Raw genomic sequence first — 21912 nt, 5'->3', positions numbered from 1 at the left:
CTCCTAATGTCCTCCATGATATACCTTACGCTCCACAAGTAAGTAAAACCATATGATAATTGACTTTCTCTGCTTGACTTATTTCACTCAGCATAATCTCCTCCAGTCCCATCCATGCTGATGCGAAATTTTGGTATTCATCCTTTCCGACACCTGAGTAATATTCCTTTGTGTATATGGACCACATATTCTTTATCCATTCGTCTGTTGAAGGGCATCTTAGCTCTTTTCACAGTTTGGCAATTGTAGCCATTGCTGCTATGAACATTGGGGTGCATATGGCCCTTTTCACTACATCTGTATCTTTGGGGTAAATACCCAGTAGTGCAATTTCTGGGTCATAGGGTAGCTCTGTTTTTGATTTCTTGAGGAACCTCCACATGGTTTCCAAAGTGACTTCACCAACTTGCATTTCCACCAACAATGTAAGAGCGTTCCCCTTTCTCCATATCATCTCCAACACTTGCCTTGTCAATATTTGCCATTAACTGGTATAAGGTGGTATCACAGTATGGTTTTGATTTGAATTTCCCTGATGGCTAATGATGATGAAAATTTTTTCATGTGTCTGTTAGTCATTTGTATGTCTTCTTTAGAGAAGTGTCTGTTCATGTGTTCTGCCCATTTTTTGGACTTATTTGTTTTTTGGGTGTTGAGTTTGAGAAGTTCTTTATAGGTCTTGGATATCAGCCCTTTGTCTATAGTCTCATTTGCAAATATCTTCTCCCATTCTGTGGGTGGCCTCTTTGTTTTGTTGAATATTTCTTTTGCTGTATAGAAGGTTTTTATCTTGATGAAATCCCAAAAGTTCTTTTTTGCCTTTGTTTCCCTTGCCTTTGAAGACGTGCCTAGCAGAAAGTTGTTGTGGCTGAGGTCAGAAACGTTGCTGCCTCTTTTCGCCTCTAGGATTTTGATAGATCCCTATCATACATTTAGGTCTTTTGTCCATTCAGAGTCTATTTTTGTGTATGGTGTAAGGAAATTGTCCAGTTTTAATCTTCTGCATGTAGCTGTCCAATTTTCCTAACATCACTTGTTGAAGAGACTGTTTCTCCATTGGACATTCTTTCCTGCTTTGTCAAAGATTAGTTGACCACAGAGTTGAGGTTCCATATCTGGGTTCTCTATTCTGTTGCATTGATCTATGTGTCTGCCTTTGTACCATGCTGTCTTGGTGATCACAGCTTTGCATTATAGCTTGAAATCAGGCAACATGATGCCCCCATTTTTATTTATTTTTTTCTTTTTCTTTTTCAACATTTTCTTTGTGATTCAGGGTCTTTTCTGCTTCCATACAAATTTTATGATTATTTGTTCCAGCACTTTGAAAAATGCCATTGGTATTTTGATCAGGATGGCTTTGAAAGTATAGATTCTTCTGGGCAGCATAGACATTTTAACAATGTTGATTCTTCCAACCCATGAGCATGGAATGTTTTTCCATCTTTTTGTGTCTTCTTCAATTTTTTTCATGAGCGTTTTGTAGTTCCTAGAGTATAGATCCTATAAAACACTGGGTGTTACATGCAAACAATGAATCATGGATCACTATATCAAAAACTAGTGAAATACTGTGTGGTGACTAACATAATATAATAAAAGGGAAATATATTATTTCACCTTCAAATGCAAATCAACTCTTTTTAGGTTTAAGAATTTTCTAATACTTTGGAACCAATCTGTTTTCTTGTTAAAAAAAAAAATAAGTTTTTTGTTAAGTAGTTTTAGGAAACTGCCTACATGGCTTTGGTCATTTCTGGTAGGAAAGATTTGGGCCATTTATCTACCTTCAGTTTCACCCTAGATTCCAAATGTGATTCAGATATTTAACAAATTAGTTGAAACTTCTAAGTATAAATACACATAGTTTGGTTCTTAAAGGGACTGTACCTTAGACTATTATTTATAGGAAGCTTTGAGAGATCAACTTACAAAAATGTAAAAATACATAGGATTTGGACATCAGAAAAACTCCTCTCTCCTACAGACATTTTTGTTGAGATGACAGAAAATTTTATTATTTTCTTGGAATTTTGTGAATATATATACACACACACACATACACACACACACACACACATACACACACATATGTTACATATATATAAAGGTTATATTTATATAACCTTTAGGATCAAGCTAGGAGAGAGACAGAATTTGAAACATTTTTTGAGTTTCTAAGACAAGCCAGCCATTGTAATAAGTGCTCTTCCCTTACTATCTCTTTTCTTAAAACAACCCTACAAGAAATAGTAGATGTGTTTTCTCCATTTTAAAGATGAAAAAACTGAGTATACTTCCCCAAGGCTCTATGGTTAATATTTGACAGTCAGTATTTAGTCATATGCTGGCCCTTGTTCTGATAAATAAAAGATTAAATAAACATGATTAGGAAAAGTGAGCTACTCAGTATTTTTTTTTAATTTATTTTTTATTTATTTTCAGCATAACAGCATTCATTATTTTTGCACCACACCCAGTGCTCCATGCAATTTGTGCCATCTATAATACCCACCACCTGGTACCTCAACCTCCCACCCCCCCAACCACTTCAAACCCCTCAGATTGTGCTACTTTAATTTTAATAAAATTATTCTTATTTTGTTATGTCTTGATGCAAGAATTCTTCCCCATGCTTCTATACTGTAAAATACTTTACATTTTTTTTTCCTATACTGTTTAAGTCCTAACAATGGCTTCTCCTGTTCAAAAGATATCTTAGAGTGGCTAGCCACCTACAGGTTGTTTCTCAGATTTCCCCATAACAGACGTACAGCTTATAAAGAAGGAAAGTTATTTCAACCATTCATCCGTCTCTCCACCTGACCTGTCATGTACCAGGGCACTGTGTTATGCATAGTATCTTAAAGCAATGGTGAAAGTTTTTGTGCACAGTTCAGTTCAAAAGAAATTGAAACAGAGATCACATTTGTTTTATTGTTCAAAATGAAAGCAACCTGATTGTTTTCTAAGAGGAAAACATTCCTATATGACAGTATAATGTAAGGGTGTATGTGTGTGTGTTTTCCTTGATGTAATTTTTCCCTCTCTCTCTTCTAACCCATTGTTTCCCATCCCAAGGTGGTAGCTAGGTGCCCTGAACTCCTTTGTTTCAGCAGAGTTCTGTGTTACCTAAAGTTCCTGGCTTTTGTTTTCTGAAAGTCTGAGCTTCGAGAGGCTAATCCTTGGTAAAAAGAGACAGACACACAGAGAAATACCCACACAGAGACAGAGTGGGAGAAAAGGAATTTCCTGTCCAGCTCCCTTAGACTGTCTTGCAGTGGTAGCATGGCTTCCCATGGATGGGGGAAAAGGGAATGAATGGCTGGGTTGTATGCTAGGAGCCAGCACTTGAGCCCCCTGAAAGCCAGCATTGGCTAACATTCTCCAGCCTGAAGAGATCTTCCATATTTCAGCAAGTTTTGGGGGTTCTGGGAAGGAGGCAGTCTCATCTTCCTGTTTCATTGTTGCATATCTAGTACCTTAAGCAGAGTACAGAGTATAGTAGCTGCTCAACAAATTTCTTTCGTGAGTGAATGAGTGAATTTTACTCTAAACTTACAAAGTAAGTGGCTCAGCAGTAGCAGTGTGGCTTGGAGACCTGAGTGGTCTCTAAACATCCTTTAGATGTTTAGAAAACCTTTGTCAAAATCTTTTACAGTCCTACATATGGTGGGTAGAGGAATGGGAATGTCAACAATGACTGAAATTAAGTGGTCTACCAGGCCAGTTGGGGGAGGGACTTAATGTAATGATGACAAGGTCATAGGGGCAATGCTTACTCTTGAGTTTGTCTAATAAGATTCATATCACCTTAACAGTCCAAGGATTTTAGTGCCTACTGTATCATGTACAATAATAGCAATTAAAACAAAAAATCCTGCTTTTTTAGTCACTGGATTTTAAAAATCTGGACATTTTTTTGAAAAGCAGACATTTAGAAATATTTCATTGTGACATCAGATTGAGAATCAAGTCTTAAAGCCCTATAGTCCATGTCTATGTGTATGTACATTTATTATATTAGCAAACCATTAAGAAAGATATTATTCAAAGGCTATATTGAGCCTCTTAATTCTTGCTTTAAATTATTACCAGGGCCCAGTCTTTTCTAGGGATCAGTTCTCTCCCCTCCCCCACTTCTTGTTGCCCACCCCTCCTGCCTTGTCTTTTTTTCTTTTCTTGATTCCTAGTATATGCAGATACAGATTGTGAGGACTGTCAAGTGGCATTCATACCATAGCACATTATTGTGTTATGGTCTGTTAGGTTCTAATGAAGGGAAGAGAGCAAAAAGCAAAGTGTCTGAAACGAGGACTTGCAGGTTGGAAGGATCTTGTTATCCTGTAGTTGGACCCTCTGCCCTTGCATGTGTGTCTGTGTAATCCACAGTGCTGTTCCTGCACTGTGCTTCTGCGTCCGCAAGACTGAGTCATTTCTCGGTGACATCCAGTGAGTCATTTTGAATCCAATTACTTGAGCCCTGATTTCCATTTTTTTTTTTAAATTCATATGGCCATGCTGTTTCAAAGGGGAAGATGGGGAGGATGGAGGTGCTGACATATATTGAAGACATAATCTTGCCTGGCAACTCTGTGGTTGACCTTTTACTCATATTACTGTATTTAGTCTTAGATTCTGCTTGCCGTAATTTCCACATCTGATGAAGGGGGGATAGTTCTAATAAACTGTGTAAAAGCCCTTAGTGTGGTGCCTGGCACATGGCAAGTGCTACATTAGTGTTGGCTGCTGTCTTGTCTTCATTCCTATCAAAAATCCTGTGTGAGACATTGTATTACACCTGCTGAAAATATAAAGACATTAAACCTTAAATAAATTAAATAATCCAATCTAAGAGCTAGTAGGTATGAGACTAGCATTTGAACCTAGGCTTGTCCAAATCCAGAGCTAATGTTCTTTCTGAAGAAGGGGAAGTTATGGTCAGGAGACTCGGAGGATCTTTAATATAGAACATCATTGATTTCATTTCACATTGTAAAAAGATAACCAAGGCTATTGAGCAAACCTGCTTTAGGTACTTGGTTCTTCTCTAAATATCATTCCCAGGTAGTTAAGAGGTACTATTATTATCTGCCTTGTTATAGAAGTAATTGAGATGTCTGTCCTTTTCTTGAGAACAAAGTTAATAGCAACAGAAGCTCTTCCTAAGAAACATGCTGTCCCAGGAATAAGTTAATGATCTTTGCCCCATTGTACAGTGTTCTGTAGATGCCCCATGCTGTGGTCTATGCTCTGTTTTATAAACTGTGTCATTACTGAGCCAGGAGATGCCAATGAAATTTTTTTAATGACCACAAATTAAAAAAATATATATGAGTTTTTTTTCTTTGCAGAGATCTATTTTCAATCTTAAAATATTTCAAGTAAACTTCCCATGGCAGAAAAAAGTGCCTACTCTCATAGCTATAACAATTAGAACCCTAGCTTTCTTTCCTCAGATTTTCTTTGGGGAGATGTTATACAATCATATAACCGTTGCTGTACAACACTAGCAGAGATTTCCAAAAATTTTAAAGCAGTAGAATCTATTTTTTCTTCTTCAAATATATTTTCACATATAATCTCAATATATAAAAAGGTAGCTGAGTTGTTTGGGGTAGCTGGGAGTGGAGGGTGCAGTGCTTTTCCCACTTAGTTTCCTCTTTGTCCTTTCCATTGCTCCTGAATCTCCCCCCAAAGGATCCTGCAGTTCTAGGGAACACACTTTAAAAGCCACTGACCTTTGGAAAGGAATAAAACTAGCTAAGGAGGATTTATATCTTTTCCAACTACTTTATTTATTTTGAATTTTCCAAATTGGGCTCTTTTTTTCTCTCATTGGCAAACCAGATAGTCTTTGCCTTAGGGGTGTTATAAGATTCACTTGAAGCATGTTGAGCAGAGTCCTAGGCTTGCTGGTATACACATGTTAAGTGGTGTTTCGTCTTTAAAATCCCTATGCTCAGTCTGTGTGTTTCTCTGACTTTTTAAAAACATTGAATCTATCTGTTAAATTTTAAAAAGTGTCAGACCTGTCCAGCAGCAGAAGTAAAGTCTAGCTTTATTCAGATAAATATTACAACAGTGACAAGATAGTTGGTTGGCAACTAAAGGACTTCCTGTGATGGAAAGCCAAACATGATTTTTTTTTTAAGATTATTTATTTATTAGGGACAGAAAGAATGCACACACACTATGCATCCATGAAAAGGGATGGTGGAGGGAACAGAGGGAAAGAACTGGGATGCAGACCCACTAAATTGGAAACCCAATGCAAGGCTGAACTCCAGGATCCAAGACCATGACCTGAGCTGAAACCAAGAGTTGGATGCTTAACCGACTGAGTCATACAGGTGCCCCAAGCCAAACATGATTTAGGAACAGTAGTATGCTTTCCACAGAAACAAGAGGCCAGCTAGAAACAGCATAGATTTGGGGGTCAGAACCGGGTTAGATTTTATCTCTGTCACTTACTAGCTTTGTGGCCTTACTTAGTGTCTCTGAACCTGGATTTTTTTCTCATAATACCCTTTTCCTAAGGTATTTTGAGGAAGAAAAGGGAAAACAGACCCCAAAATTCTTAATACATAGTCAGCTCTCAGTACATTGTATTGCTCTTGTTTTTGTCTTCCTTTCCACTGCTTCGTATTCAATCTCTGAGTCTGGGAAAGAAACAGACACTTTATTTATTTGGGGGGGGTCTTTTTTTTTTAATTTCTTTTCATTTCAGAATTCATTGTTTTTGCACCACACCCAGTGCTCCATGCAATCTGTGCTCTCTCCAAAACCCACCACCTGGTTCCCCCAACCTCCCACCCCCCGCCCCTTCAAAACCCTCAGGTTGTTTTTCAGAGTCCATAGTCTCTCATGGTTCACTTCCCCTTCCAATTTCCCTCAACTCCCTTCTCCTCTCCATCTCCTCATGTCCTCCATGTTATTTCTTATGCTCCACAAATAAGTGAAACCATATGATAAATGACTCTGTCTGCTTGACTTATTTCACTCAGCATAGTCTCTTCCAGTCCCGTCCATGTTGATACAAAAGTCGGGTATTTCTCCTTTCTGATGGAGGCATAATGCTCCATAGTGTATACGGACCACATCTTCCTTATCCCTTCGTCCTTTGAAAGGCATCTTGGTTCTTTCCACAGTTTGGCGACCGTGGCCATTGCTGCTATAAACATTGGGGTACAGATGGCCCTTCTTTTCACTACATCTGTATCTTTAGGGTAAATACCCAGTAGTGCAATGGTGGGGTCATATGGAAGCTCTATTTTTAATTTCTTAAGGAATCTCCACACTGTTCTCCAAAGAGACTGCACCAACTTGCATTCCCATCAACAGTGTAAGAGGGTTCCCCTTTCTCCACATCGTCTCCAACACACGTTGCTTCCTGTCTTGCTAATTCTGGCCATTCTAATTGGTGTAAGGTGGTATCTCAATGTGGTTTTAATTTGAATCTCCCTGAGGGCTAGTGATGATGAACATTTTTTCATGTGTCTGATAGCCATTTGTATGTCTTGATTGGAGAAGTGTCTGTTTATATCTTCTGCCCATTTTTTGACATGATTATCTGTTTTGTGTGTGTTGAGTGTGAGAAGTTCTTTATAGATCCTGGATATCAACCTTTTGTCTGTACTGTCATTTGCAAATATCTTCTCCCATTCCGTGGGTTGCCTCTTTGTTTTGTTGACTGTTTCTTTGCTGTGCAGAAGCTTTTGATCTTGATGAAGTCCCAAAAGTTCATTTTCGCTTTTGTTTCCTTTGCCTTTGGACACATATCTTGACAGCTATATGTAGAAGAATGAAACTCGACCATTCTCTTACACAGTATACAAAGATAAACTCAAAATGAATAAAAGACCTCAGTGTGAGAATAGGAATCCATCAGAATCCTAGAGGAGAGCATAGGCAGTAACCTCTTTGATATCAGCCACAGCAGCTCCTTTCAAGAAACAGATACTTTAAAGCAATCTCTAAGATAACTAGAAAAAGAAAACAAATTGGTGGGTATTAAGGAAGGCATGTATTGCATGGAGCACTGGGTGTGGTGCATAAACAGTGAATTTTAAAACACTGAAAAAAATAAAATTGAAGTAAAAAAAAAGAAAATTATAACATATAAAAATATTCTGAGTGAAATAAGTCACGCAGAAAGAGTCAATTATCATATGGTTTCACTTACTTGTGGAGATAAGGAATAACACTGAGGACATGGGGAGATGGAGAGAAATGAGCTGGGGGAAATTCGAGGGAGAGACAAACCATGAGAGACTGTGGTCTTTGAAAAACAAACAGGGTTTTGGACAGGAGGTGGGTGTGGGTGGGATGAGCCTGGTGGTGGGTATTATGGAGGGCACATATTGCATGGAGCACTGGCTGTGGTGCATAAACAATGGATTTTGGAACACTGAAAAAAAATTTAAAAAATATTGACTAGAAAAATCTTTTGGGCACCAAGATTTATCATAGTTCTAAATCAAAATGAGCTGGGACCCTCAATATTTGATTTCTATAAAATTTGATCTTTAGTTTAGCATTGTGAATGCATAGTTAAAAAATAAAAACAAATTGATAGACTCTTACAACTAGTTTTTATTTACTTAAAAATGGGCACCAGTGCCTCCTATTTGCTAATCAGTTTTAGAGAACTGTGTTGGGCTTTCACCTGGAAGAGTCCCTAGGGCTAGATGTAAAGAGAACTTATTACAAAACAGACAGCTAAATGTTCAAATTAAGATGTAAACAAGTTTTTTGTTTTGTTTTGTTTGTTTTGTGTTGTTTGCATTTTAAATCATTCCTGAAGGTTTCCTTTTTTGTCTGTGTTTAAGGTCAATATGCAGTATTTTCAAAGTTCTGAATATCAGATGTAATAATTTGGAACTCGGGACAAAAATAGTAAAATGAGCTGGCACTCTGGAGGACAAATATAAATAAAGCATTACACTACACAGTCTTATGTTGTCTTCAGTGACCTATAATTTCACTGGATTTTCTCTGTATCAGAAAATACTGAGATTAAAGTACTCCTGTGCTGTTAATGCTACCGTGGGATTTTTCTGCTGCATTTGAGGAATAGGAGAGTTAAAAGAGCAGTGAGTCGAGTGCTTTGATTTTTTGGTATTTATTTCTTACTCTCTAAAAGATACAAGACACCCTTAGTGTTTGTTTTCCCTGCCTTTATAGTCCTGCTTCGATTTTATTCACTCATGTCTTGTTCATGTTCGTGCCTCTAGCACCTAACATAAATGTTGGCTCAGTGAACAAATGGCAGAAGATAATTAATTTATTTGCTTACTTATTTGAGCCCTTGAAATACATTTTTGGCCTTTTTCCCCTAGAGGTGAATAATGGCTAATAATCCAAGTGATTTACTGAATAATTTAAATAATTACAAATATTTAGTCAGTAGATTCAGTGCTGTCGAGGTAAACTTGCCTTCCCATAAAAAGAATGTCAGAATTGCCCTGTCTTCTGACCCTCTGACTTCTCTGCTCCGTCTCTATTCTGGGATAACAAAGCAAGTCAGCCTACAGAAATCTCTTACCTATTCTGAGTTTGATGATTTACTCAGACTCTAGCAGGTTTTTGGTCTCCCAAAATTGCCTCCCAGGCAATCTGAGGTTCTTGACTATTGTGTAGCTATTATATGCGAGTCTTTGCTACTTTGTTCCCTGTTCTTCTTAGGCTGAGTGCCTGCTTTTTGTGAAGGACAATCATTTGAGCCTCTCTCTTGCTTTCCACATGTGTGGTATCTATCTATTGCGACTCACCTTCCCAGTTCTGTTCACACAGCCCTTCCTGAGTTTATGCAGAGCAGGTCTGTTACTTGGGCTGCATGAAAGGTGAGGGGAATCCATTAAAAGTAACACTGTTTGAATGTAGAGTATCTTTGTGACATCCTTGCCATGGATAAAAAGGCCCCACTGTCACCTTGACTGGATGGTGAGCTCTGTGAAGACAGGGGCGATGGTTGTCGTGTCTAGTACTTGACCTAACCCAGCACAGTGCCCGGCCAAGATAGGTAGCTAAGTACTTGCTGAATAACTAAAGTAACTTGCTGAATAAACAGATTTTTTAAAATTGATTAACTCTGGAAGTTGGAGGTTGTTTTTCTCCTTAAAGAAATGATGTAAGTTTGCTTCAAAAGATATTATACTTTGTTTCTAAAACTTAGCTTGTATAGCTGATCTGTCAGTAAGAATGGTGGAGTATTGATAAAGGACAGGTGTTTCTTCTGTCTGTATAGCTGTCTACTTGTTCTACAGTCTTCTTACTGGCCATGTGTTCACCTGAGAATTTTGACAGATCAGCATTTTTAATCCCTGTTAAGACTCTTGGGAGGCTGACAGGTGATAATGAGGTCTTAATATCACTTAATTCTCTAAAAGTTCTCTAAAATTCAGATTGTATGACATACTGATTTCCCTTGAGCTCTCAGGTAGCATTAGCTGCATCACAACTTCTTCAGCAATAATGATGGGCAGAAGTAGGGAAAACAGACTTCTCTTCCTTTTTCCAAGCGAGCTGGTCCCTCTAGAATCAAAGACGTGCACCTTTAATAGAGCATAATTTTTCAGTGTCGACACTATTGATATTTTGGACTAGATATCTCTTGTAGGGGGCTTTTCTGACATTGGAGCATGGTTAGCAGTACCCCTGGCTTTCACCTGCTGGATGTTAGCACTACCCCCTCTTCTTAGCCAAAATGATAAAAAAATGTCTCCAGACAATGCCATATATCTTCAGGGTGACAACAGAGTCCCAATTGGGAGCCCCAGAATATAGAGGGCTTTAAAGAACTGGTTGTACCAACACCAGAAGGTGATACCAGCAGAAGATCTTGTAGTTTTCTACATTAGCAAAAGCAAAGGGGCAATTCTCATGGACAGATGAATGCAAGAGTTTGTCCCCAAGGAGAGCCAGTCACTTGGACATGAATCTCATTGTCCTCTTTAGCTTCTTTATTTCACACCTTACCCCAGTCTACCCTTCATAACAACCATTCCAACTTGTAAATGCCTGACCTGTCTTGTGCTGCTGAGACCCAAGTGCTGACGTAAGGTCCCAGAGTCTAAAATTGGTAAGCCAGCATTCCTTGCCACTCTGCTGTGGGTCAGACTAACATTTATATGATCTCAATGAATCCTCTTTTCAGCTACCCTGAGAGAGAAGTTTCCCATACCTGCCTCACGAGTGAGGAAATGGGAGCACACGTTCACACAGCTGAGGGGTGGAATTTAGAATCGTAAGCAGATCTACTTTGCTGAAATATTTTTATGCTATTGTTCAAATCTAATCAATATCTACTTGAAATTTAATCACTATGCACTTAAAATTTAATCAGCCTCTACTTGAAACTGTGGAGCTCCTGGCTCGTGAATAAGAATTGTGTTAGGAAAAATATATATACAATGTCCTAGAACCATAGGATATTGGAGAAAGGGGGGCTCTCAGACATCATGAAATGTGTCCACCTTGAGATCATTGTTCTGTCATTAAATATGTGTTGAGGGCTATGCCAGGACCTCTGTCCACCAGTCAAGACAGACAAGGTCCCTTATGGAACTTCTATCCTAACAGAGTAAATATCCATCACACAGTAAACAAATGAATAAACAGTATAATTGCAGTTTGTGATAAGTGCTGTGAAGAAATGAGCAGTGAGAGACGATAGAGAGTAAGTGGTGGAGAGGGACTTTCCTTATGCAGGCCTGTCAGAGAAGTTGTCTTTCCTCTTGACATCTCCCACAACACTGGACAGACTGTGCTCCCTCAAAACTGTACCTTTCCTTGAGTTCCTGGCCTATCAGAGGTGCTCCTAAATCCCAGTTGTAGGAAAAGACCATGATATTTTTCCTTTGGATCTGCAGAGTCTAAAAACCTGTAACAAGTGTATTGGTTTACTCTTGCTGCTGCCACAAATTGTCACAAACTTAGTGACTTAACACAAATTTATTTTTCACTGTTCTGAAGGTTAGAAATCATCAAGATGCCAGCAAGACTGTGTTCCTTCTCAGGTATAGGGGAGAATCTGCTCTCTTGCCTTTCTCTACTTTCTAGGGCACCTGCATTCCTTGACTCATGGCTCTATCCTCCATTTCCAAAGCTGACATCATAGCATTTTCCAATCTGTCTCTCTGATTCTGACCCTCTTACCTCACTTTTAATTACACTGGGCCCACTCATGTAATCCAAGCTAATTTCCCATTTTAAGATCCTTGAATTAAGCACATCTAGAGTTCATTTTACCATAGAAGGTGACATACTCATGTGTTCCAGGATCTAGATCACCTTTGGGGAGCATGATTCAGCCTGCCACAGTAAGCAGTAAGTGTTAATTTATTTGCCATGCTGATTTTATTTTACAGAGGAAAAACTTGGATGTTAAATGAATTGCTTTAGAACCTGGTCACACCAACTAAGTAGATGATCTCTATTCCCACTGTATCCAAAAGATGTTCTTTTCTTTATAGCACTTGATGCAATTTATAATTCTTTGACTATTTGTTTTGTTTACCAGTTACCACAAGGGCAGGAAGACATGTCACTTTTGTTTATCAGGGTATGGCTATCACTCAACTCTGTGCACAAGATAATGTGCACCTCTCTAAAATTTTTTTAAATGAAAGGATGAATACTCTTGTATGTGATAGATAAATAGTACTGTATTGCCTACAAATTATTCTGCACAGAGGCTTGTGGTGGATTAAAAATCCTTAGCAATTTCTAAAGCATCAAAGGAAAAGGTGAACCTCAATGTTGGTCTGCCATTCGAGATGCTAAGGAAGGGTCCTGTACCTGGCACTGTATGTCTTCAGCCACTAGTGCTGAACTTTCATATCTGGTCCACTTCAAGGTATTATGTATTTGAATGGTAAAGTCTTTATTTGGAAGTCTGATATATAGTTCTTTATGTATTGGCATCAACAATCTCTTGGGAAAGCCCTTGAATGGGTACCTTCATGATTTCAATTCATGATTAGAGAAAGAGAAAATGCAGAAAACCTAACTACATGCTTTATTACTGTATAAAGTTTTCTTTATTAGACCTTGGGAAGGAACAAAGGAATAAAATTACAGATCTTACTGAACCTTGACAGTTGGCACATAATATGGGTTCACTTAGCAAGTTGTAAGGCACTTTCATGAAAAATAAAATGAGATAAAGTAAAAGAGGTTAGGTCCAACACAGAGAATGAGTTCTTAGAAGTAATAAGTGAAAGTACTTGATGCTAAACAAGTAGGTGAAGGAAAACTAAACAAACATAACACCTCCTCTTGTCATGGAAGGCAAGTTATATTTATATTATGGAGGTACTTCACTTTGCTTCACATTTTCCTTGCCTTAACAAGACACTGTTTGATCAACATGTTTTACATCTGACCTTATTTTCTCATACAAAATAATATACCTATCATTCAAGGTGTTATTGAAACAATGAAAAAATATGAAGCCAAAGGGAGTGTCTTCTATTTTGGTATTGATTTTAAGATCCCAAGTTCTTAACCCCACTTCTAATGAATTTGTTTTGGTTTTAGTGGCCAAGGATGTCAATATTCTTTTTGATGAATTAGAAGCTGTCAACAGTCCTTGCAAAGATGACGATTCTCTGCTTCACCCTGGAAACCTGACCAGTACTTCAGATGATGCTAGTAGATTGGAAGCAGGGGGAGAGGTAAGTGTATGATTTCTTAAAAATACAATATTTCATCCAGGTAGAAGCCTGTGAAGCGTATTCCAGCAGATTGTGTGAAGTCATCATCTCGTTGAACTGTGGGTTTCCAGAAAACAAGGGACAAGTTTTATAGTCTTTTGATTTCCTCCATAGGTCTAGCAGATTTTAGGGATCCTGAATCTACCTATGCTTAAAACAGACTTTCACTAAGTGATAGATTTCCCTTCTTATACCTAAAGACATTTCATTTATATAAAGGGAGACACTTAAAATCACCTGTCATTTTGTCATAATCTACATTCTGAGTGTCACTACTAGAAAGAAAGCTTTACAAGCATGGACTTCCTTGAATAAATCTCCCAGCACATAGAACAGTGATAAAAAATGGACCAGCTCTCAGTAGATTATGTTGTCCAAAGCCACTCGCCAGTTTCTGTTTGCCTCTGTAATCTGGAAACATTGCAATTGTAAATAGATCCATCTGTTAATATGTCATTTTGGAAGAAAAGTCTTTTGTTAGGGGCATTCACTATTGCTTAGATCTTGTCTCAGTGGAGTTTAATACCTTCTTTGTATATGCATTAGGTATAGGTAATAGGAACCAAAATCAGTCATTTATGCATATTCCTACTGTTATTATTTGAGAGGCGGTTAACCATTGACAGGATAACACCTTTGAACAGGAAAAATTGTTTACTTCTACCAAGCTTCCCGGACTTCTTTCTACCAACACCATATGCTACTATTCATGTATTAAAACAAAAACAAAAAACCTCATTCCTTTTCATCTCTTCACTTAGTTACCTTGAGTGCCATGATGTGACATAAAGGAGGATTCTCAAAAGGGACCTCGAAGAGCACGTAGTCTTATCTCCTTAACTTACAGAAAAGGAAACAGCCTCAAGAGAGTTAAGGCTTTGGTAACCCTCCTCCTGATGCTGTGGCTGAAACCTTATTTTTGCAGACAGATACTGCTGTGCTAAGTCTACAGAGTGGTTCCCTTTTCTGGTAAATAATTGTGAAGAAAGTGTTTATTTGGATAGACCTCTGAGTACCTCTTAAAGCAAAAGTAAAATAAATAAATAAATAATAATCAGTGAGGGCTGGTCATCCATTGAGAATGTCTGGACCAAGACATGGGATGTGACATTTCCATTCCTCCTAGCTGACACTTTCCCTTTTGGATGAGACAGCAGGCATTGCACTTGTGCAAGAACGTACATTCTAGCAATGACCTTGGAGGCCTGGCATGTTTGCCTCCCATATACCACTATTTGAAAACTGATGTAAACTGGGCCTAAAGAAAAGGCAGCCAACCCCCATCCCCCCATTTCCACTTTCTAGGTTCATAGACATGTTTTCGAAATCTATCAGCCTGAGAAACTGGGCTAAAGCCTAACTGGCCTGTACTTGATGTCTCTTTCAGTGTTGCACATGATTATAACAAGCCTAGGGAGCCTGGAAGAAAATTACACCTACTGTTTTGTTCTTTAATTTTTTATGTGTGATGACTACTAAATAATATTTGTAACTTACATGTAAGTTTTGAAAATAACAATTGAATTACCATCCAACGGATGAACTAAGTATTTTTCAAATTATGATGGCAACCTAGTTTTGGGTTACTAACTCCCAATTATTTTTAGTGGAATGGAAAATTAATATTAGCATGTATGCAAATAGAAAGGATAAGTTATCTTGTGAACTTTTGTCTCAGATACTTGGTATGTTTATATATGCACACAAATATCACAGAGTAAGCTTTTTTTTTTTTAATTGTGAACAAATTTCTGAGGAATGTTGAACTAGAATAATACTAAGACCACCAAAGCAACTTTAATCTCATCCCTCTACCATATTCCTGAATCACTGCTTTTTTTATTCTCTTGCCCTAAAAACAGCTTTACCATGCACATATATAGCCTTAACAGCTTCTTTCTAGATTCATTTTATTTTGTGCTTTATTAAAAATCATGTAGCATGAAGTCTTCTGTGATTTGTTTTTTTTTTCTGTCAATATTGTTTTAAGATATATGCTTGCTATTAGATGTAACTGTAGGTCATTCGTTCTTTTTTAATTTTTTTCAGTGTTCCAAAATTCATTATTTATGCATCACCCCCAGTGCTCCATGCAATACGTGCCCTCCATAATACCGCCCACCAGGCTCACCCAACCCCCTACACCCTCCCCTCCAAAACCCTCAGTTTGTTTCTCAGAGTCCACAGTCTCTCATGGTTTGTCACACGCTATGATTTCCTCCCGCCACTCACTTCTCCTCTCCATCTCCCAATGTCTTCATTTTTATTGTTGCATAATATTCCACCATATGACTGTCCTATAATTTTTTTTACCTCTTTGCCTGTCCATAGACATTTGAGTTGATTCACATTTTTTATTTTCTATTCTTATGAACAATGTTGCTATAGATAATTATATACATGTCTCCTAGTTGCTTTTTTTTTTTTAAAGATTTTATTTATTTATTTGACAGGCAGAGATCACAAGTAGGCAGAGAGGCAGGCAGAGAGGGAGGAGGAAGCAGGCTCCCCGCTGAGCAGAGAGCCTGGCCCCCACGGGGCTCAATCCCAGGACTCTTGGGATCATGAACTGAGCCAAAGGCAAAGGCTTTAACCCACTGAGCCACCCATGCGCCCCTCCTAGTTGCTTTAATAAGGATTTTTCTTGTTATGGGTTGTATGTTATGTAAATGTTCAATTTTACAAGATAATGCCAGTGTGTTTTCCAGAGTAAGTATATCAGTTTTCACTCTCACTTTTAGAATATGATCATTTTCAGTTGTTCCACATCCTTGCCAACATTTGGTATTATTGTTAGGTGTCTTAAGTTTTGTCTACTTCACTCAGTTCTTTTTCCAATTTTTATTTTCTCTTTCCTGCTGTTTACATTTTTCATTATAAAGATGTGATCTTGGTAAAACACAGTGAAAAATTCATTTACTTATAATTCTTTAAATTGATTTCTTCCTCTCTGTGTGCAGACAGTGCCAGAAAAACACAAATCGAATGGACTTTACTTCAGAGATGGAAAGTGTCGAATTGACTATATTCTTGTGTACAGAAAATCCAACCCACAGACCGAAAAGAGAGAAGTATTTGAAAGAAATATTAGAGCAGAAGGATTACAAATGGAGAAAGAGGTAATCTTTCTTGGATGAGAATCTCATCTTGGATGAGAAGAAACACAAATGTATCTATTCATACTGAGAGGCAATTTATGTTATGTTTGTTATGTTAATTGAACATTTCATTTGGTTGGAGTTCACCAGTCTACAGTGTTTGGGGATGTTCCAATAATTAATTTTTTGAAACACAGTTTGACTTTGAGAGCATTTTAATGCCAAAAGAGTCTATGAAAATCAAAATACTCTATTTCGATTAAATGAATTATTTCAAAGTGTTATGATTTACTTGAGTTCCTATGCCCATTTTCTATGTCTTTGGGAAGGGAGGGTTCTATTACATGGATTTAAGAAAACTTTGGATAAAGCACAGTCATCCTACTCTGGAGCCTCTTTTGACATTTCAGGAAACATAATGAGCTTGGGCATCACGTACCAGGAGAGACTATCTTGCTGAATTGGCCAAAAACAGCTGGACTTTAGAAAATGATTCCATTTTAAGAGATATTCAGGTGTCTACCAAGTTCCATAACTCAAGATTTAACCTTACCAGTGCTTTGATAAAACACTCCTCTTTCCTTCTCTGTATTGGTATTTTTAAGAGAAAAATTACTAAGGAAGATACCAGAGGTCCAGCCACACCTCTGACCCACAATGAGATTATTGTGTACCCCCAAATACTGCACATTTATAGAACTTGGCCCTGTTAGCTAGATTACATAATTCTTCTTAGATTTTCCTTAAACATGTTGCAAAACTTCTGGAGCTTTTCATAGTCAATGAGAAGAACATATTGGCAGTTAAAAATGTTTGCTTCTGATTCTGCTCTTCAAGGCTGAGGGGATACATTTTGAAATCAGACATCTACATTCTTCTTTGTATGGTACACATGGGTTGCGTGCTGGTCTTAGGGAACTTTAGGTATGTGGGATTTTTCCAGATCTATTTGACCTTAACTCTTAAGCATTTATGAAACAGAGTAGTATTTTTCTGGAACATCTCCAAAAAGAGAACTAGAAAAATGGCAAGGCTGCCAGGGTGGCTCCATTGGTTGAGCATCTGACTCTTGCTTTGAGCTCAAGTTGTGATCTCAGGGTCCTGAGATTGAGCCCCATGTTTGGCTCCTCACTTGCTGCAGAGTCTGTTTCTCTCCCTTTATCTATCTCTCCCTCTGCCCCTCATCCTGAGAGCACGCCTTCTCTCATTCTTTCTTTTTTGCCTTCTCTCTCAAATAAATAATTATTTTTTAAAAAATGGCAAGATGACAGTGGCCCTAAGAGGTTCTCCTCAGGAAAGTGAATCTGGGTTTCTCCAAAGACTATCTCAGTTGGAGGCTTCCTTGGAGCAACACACAGGGTTAAATATGTTGTTTCCACTTTTTTGGGGCTTCAGGAAATCTTTTTTCTACTCATAGAACATATCTTTGATAAATATTGTTCTTTAAGTGCTTATTGAGGCAACTGTATACTCTTTTCTTAACATGGTAGTGCATTAATATTTTTATTTTTTATAAGATTTTATTTATTTATTTATTTGACAGAAAGAGAGCACAAGCAGGCAGAGGAGCAGGCAGAGGGAGGGATCATGACCTGAGCCCAAAACAGACACTTAACTGACTGAGCCACCCAGGCACCCCTTTATTTTTATCCTTGGAAATCATTCATTCATCTTTTTTTTTTTGTTTGCTTGTTTGCTTTTTCTTTTTTTTATTTATTTTCAGCATAACAGTATTCATTATTTTTTCACCACACCCAGTGCTCCATGCAATCCGTGCCCTCTATAATACCCCCACCGGGTACCCCAACCTCCCACCACCCCCGCCACTTCAAAACCCTCAGATTGTTTTTCAGAGTCCATAGTCTCTCATGGTTCACTTCTCCCTCCAATTTCCCCCAACTCCCTTCTCCTCTCTAACTCCCCATGTCCTCCATGCTATTTGTTATGCTCCACAAATAAGTGAAACCATATGATAATTGACTCTCTCTGCTTGACTTATTTCACTCAGCATAATCTCTTCCAGTCCCGTCCATGTTGCTACAAAAGTTGGGTATTCATCCTTTCTGATGGAGGCATAATACTCCATAGTGTATATGGACCACATCTTCCTTATCCATTCGTCCGTTGCAGGGCATCTTGGTTCTTTCCACAGTTTGGTGACCATGGCCATTGCTGCTATAAACATTGGGGTACAGATGGCCCTTCTTTTCATGAAATCTGTATCTTTGGGGTACATTCCTTCATCTTTTACTCTTTTTCTTTATTTGGAATTTTTATATAAAGAAATGTGAATTGCCACCTGATCCTAAATAATGAAAGTCCTTCTTCTGATCCATTCTGACTCTGTCAGACAGTCTTAATTCTCATTAAAACTAGGAAGCTTTGTTCAGTTACTGAGAGATTTCTATTTTAAGCTTCATAGCTATGTACTCCATTCCTGGGGTTTCTTCTGCCTAGATCAATTTAATGCCATCTTATGACTTATTAGTTAAAACTCAAAAAGCTCAATACTTTTCTGAATAATACCCAATACTACAGAGATTGAAAATTTTCTGTGTCTCCTAAAATATCTTCTGTGCTACAGTATTCATCTACTGGAATTAACACAGGTAGCAGAGAATTGTTGTGCCTTTTGTTACCCAGTTGTGCTGACCATGGTGTGCTGGATGATTGCTCTATGATTTTGGTTGCATACAAGATAATATTATTTGGTTGTAATTTTTAAAAATTTTAATAGCTAAGTATTTGTTTACTGTATACTAGAGAAAAATAGCAAATAGAAAAATGGTCATGTCACTATATGGAAAACTTCATAAAAACTTATCTAAGCATTTCTTCTTCCTTTTCCCTCCAAAACTACTTCTCCAGATGGCAACTTTCCTATATCTCCTTTTCCCCCATAATCCTCTATCCACTACCAACAGCTAGATTTTTCCTTTTTCTGGAACCTTTGTTCTAAACAAACTTTCCCACTGCCCGGCTCCAGTCTTTTAGATACATGGCACAACTGGCTCTAATTCAGCTCTGAAATTAAAGCAGCTAATTCTGCTTTGTGTTCTCATGGCCAAGCAGGCTCAGCAAGAAGAGTCTTCACAGGTTCTTCTCTGCCTGAGAGGTAGCAGGAAATTATAGATAAATTAATTTTTCCCTGTCACAAATAATTAAATAAAATATCCCTTAGTTGAACAATAAACTTGCATCTACTTAGTGTTATTAGATTTAGAAGCCTTCAAAAGCACTCTTACTTGGGACGCCTGGGTGGCTCAGTGGGTTAAGCCTCTGCCTTCGGCTCAGGTCATGGTCTCGGGGTCCTGGAATCGAGCCCCACGTCGGGCTCTCTGCTCGGCGGTGAACCTGCTTCCCTCTCTCTCTGCCTGCCTCTCTGCCTACTTGTGGTCGCTCTCTCGATCTGTCAAATAAATAAATAAAATCTTAAAAAATAAAAAGCACTCTTACTTAAATCAAGTGTTTTATAAAGAGCTACAGCCAAGAGACAATAATACTCATAGCTATTTCAGCTTCTGGAAGTTACTTCACTTTTTCACCCAGAAAACAAAGAACTTAGCTCAAGGTGGAAAAGAAAAAAGAAAACCTGGAAAGCCTACTATTGAATCCATTTACATCTGAAATGATTAACACTACATACATTTTATGATTAGTGGTTTTTCTTCATTAGCTGTGTGTCATGATGCCCAACAATTACAGAAAACATGTCTCATAGACTTAGAGGGTTTTGCCTTCAAATGGATAAAGACAGGCTCTGTAGTTAAACATTTCGACACTAAGAGAATCGTTATCTCTTTTAACACTAAACTTCAAGAAAGAACTAGGAGAATCTTTAATTCATGGTAAAAGTGAAGACATAGTCAAATTTAATCTCCCCTAAAAAACTTTGCCACTGTCTGATTAGTCAGCAGCTCAGTGCTTACTTTTGGCACCCTGGGTCTTTAATATTCTGTAGCTCATCTTTCATATTTGACCAGAGAAAGCAGTCCACAGCAAAATTCCCAAATAAAGTATCATTAAGTCCAAATCATCTGCTTTTTTAGTGTGTATTGAAGGAAATCCCCCCCTTTAAAGGTAAACTCTTATTTACTTACTCACATTTTCCATTTCACATTTTTTTTCATTTAAAATTTTATATCCATCATTGGCTATTAGTATTTGAAATGATTATCATCAATAAGTTTATCTTTTCCTTCATATAAATTATCAAATTGTGGATGATTTTTGAATTTCTTGGAATATGTGATTAGTAGTTATATTAATGAAGTGCTCTTTCTCTTTAGACTGATGCAGAACTTGGGGGAAAACTTCTATCATTGGTCATTACAAAATAACTATAATTAGATAAATCATACCATTTTGATGATACTTAATTCATTCAGTAAACACATACACTTTCTCTTTGCCAGGCACTGCTTCAAGTACGAGGAACTTAGCAGTAAATAAAACAGACAAAAAGCCTTTTTCTGTTGGAACTTAAGCACAAAATTAAAAAGTAAATATATATATAAAATATCAATAAACATCATATGGGAAAAAGTAAAGCAGAAAGTGTTGGATGGGATTTGTAGTTTTGTAGAAGTTGCTAAGGGTAAGCCTCTCTTTCATAAAAAGAGAATAGTAAGTTCAAAGGCAGTAACTTCTAAGGCAGAAGTTTTCCTGGCATGTACATGGAACAGTAAGGAGGCCAATATGACTGCACTGAACAAGGTGCAGAATAGTTAGAAATTACTCCAGAGAGACAACGGAAGACATATAACATCAGGCCTTAGTGGTCTCTGGGAAAATTTAGCTGTTTTGAGTGACAAGAGCACCCCTGAACAGTTTTGAGCAGAGGCAAGACAAGATTTGTTTTCCATTTTATTAGGGTCACTCTGGTTGCCTGGTGATTTTAGGCTATGGAAAAGGGAGTCATGGCAAGGGCAGAAGGAGGGAGATCAGTGAGGAGATTTGTTGCATGGATCCTGGAAGGACGGATGGTGGCTTGGTCAAGCACACAACAGAGATGTTGGGAAGAGTAGAAAGTAGACCTTATGGGAATTTCAGGTATGTTGGGTGAGCGATGTGAGAGAGAAGGGCCACAAGGCTAT

The 21912-nt window shown here is 37.9% G+C and overlaps 1 protein-coding gene across 6 annotated transcripts in view; it reads left to right on the top strand.

The window, feature by feature from the left end:
- The window catches only part of ANO4 (anoctamin 4), a 457591-nt gene that overhangs the window by 233818 nt on the left and 201861 nt on the right, over nucleotides 1-21912 (top strand). For all 6 annotated transcript variants that reach the window (XM_059402257.1, XM_059402256.1, XM_059402258.1 and 3 more), the window contains 2 exons: nucleotides 13543-13679; nucleotides 16679-16837. In XM_059402257.1, coding sequence (XP_059258240.1) covers nucleotides 13543-13679; nucleotides 16679-16837 — 296 coding nt within the window. The remainder of the gene's footprint in view (nucleotides 1-13542; nucleotides 13680-16678; nucleotides 16838-21912) is intronic.

The sequence above is a fragment of the Mustela nigripes genome, chromosome 6, assembly GCF_022355385.1.
Source record: "Mustela nigripes isolate SB6536 chromosome 6, MUSNIG.SB6536, whole genome shotgun sequence".
Classification (NCBI taxonomy): Eukaryota; Metazoa; Chordata; class Mammalia; order Carnivora; family Mustelidae; genus Mustela; species Mustela nigripes.
Note: the sequence above shows the minus strand (reverse complement) of the source record. Positions and strands in the feature narration are given on the sequence as shown.